Below are 1,284 nucleotides of genomic sequence, written 5' to 3' on the forward strand. Positions count from 1 at the left end.
CAGAGAGTGTGTGGGGGGGGGACAATCGTGTAGAGCAGCGGTGAGCGTTGGGCATCCTCAGCACTCCAGCTGTAGTGGAACCACAAATGCCATCATGTCTTTGCCTCTGGTAGTCATGCCTGTGGATATCAGAGTCATGCAATGCATCATGGGACTTGTGCTTCCAAAACCACTGGAGCCCAATGTTGCCTACCTCAGCCGCCGAGCCCCCCCGAGACCTCACTCACCTCCACCACCAGGAGTCCGGCAGCCCGCAGATGTCGCCGGCACATGGCGTATCTCCCCAGCAAGTCCTTTCCCCGGAACGAGTAGTGTGAGAATTCCCGAGTCAGGATGGCGAACCTGAGAAGAGGAAACGCAGAATGTGAAACGGAGAACCAAACCCGGGAGTGTTCCTCCAAACACGGGGGAGACCGACAATACAAACCCCTCTGTGCCAGAATCAACTCCAGTAATGACAACAAGACACCGCCAACCTAATGAGGATTGTCCCTCATTATACCATAGCAACACGTATAACTGGTGATGTCCCTCCCCTTCGGTCTCCCACCGGACCTCCGTCCTCCCCTTCGGTCTCCCACCTGACCTCCGTCCTCCCCTTCGGTCTCCCACCTGACCTCCGTCCTCCCCTTCGGTCTCCCACCTGACCTCCGTCCTCCCCTTCGGTCTCCCACCTGACCTCCGTCCTCCCCTTCGGTCTCCCACCTGACCTCCGTCCTCCCCTTCGGTCTCCCACCTGACCTCCGTCCTCCCCTTCGGTCTCCCACCTGACCTCCGTCCTCCCCTTCGGTCTCCCACCTGACCTCCGTCCTCCCCTTCGGTCTCCCACCTGACCTCCGTCCTCCCCTTCGGTCTCCCACCTGACCTCCGTCCTCCCCTTCGGTCTCCCACCTGACCTCCGTCCTCCCCTTCGGTCTCCCACCTGACCTCCGTCCTCCCCTTCGGTCTCCCACCTGACCTCCGTCCTCCCCTTCGGTCTCCCACCTGACCTCCGTCCTCCCCTTCGGTCTCCCACCTGACCTCCGTCCTCCCCTTCGGTCTCCCACCTGACCTCCGTCCTCCCCTTCGGTCTCCCACCTGACCTCCGTCCTCCCCTTCGGTCTCCCACCTGACCTCCGTCCTCCCCTTCGGTCTCCCACCTGACCTCCGTCCTCCCCTTCGGTCTCCCACCTGACCTCCGTCCTCCCCTTCGGTCTCCCACCTGACCTCCGTCCTCCCCTTCGGTCTCCCACCTGACCTCCGTCCTCCCCTTCGGTCTCCCACCTGACCTCCGTCCTCCCCTTC

The 1,284-nt window shown here is 62.5% G+C and overlaps 1 protein-coding gene across 1 annotated transcript in view; it reads right to left on the minus strand.

Moving 5' to 3' along the window:
• TBRG4 (transforming growth factor beta regulator 4) overlaps positions 1-1,284 on the minus strand; it is a 23,222-nt gene that overhangs the window by 1,796 nt on the left and 20,142 nt on the right. The window contains exon 10 of the mRNA XM_018574534.1: positions 228-342. Within this exon, the coding sequence (XP_018430036.1) occupies positions 228-342 (115 nt within the window). The remainder of the gene's footprint in view (positions 1-227; positions 343-1,284) is intronic.

This window comes from Nanorana parkeri, unplaced genomic scaffold, assembly GCF_000935625.1.
Source record: "Nanorana parkeri isolate BGI_ZX_2015 unplaced genomic scaffold, ASM93562v1 scaffold3028, whole genome shotgun sequence".
NCBI lineage: Eukaryota > Metazoa > Chordata > Amphibia > Anura > Dicroglossidae > Nanorana > Nanorana parkeri.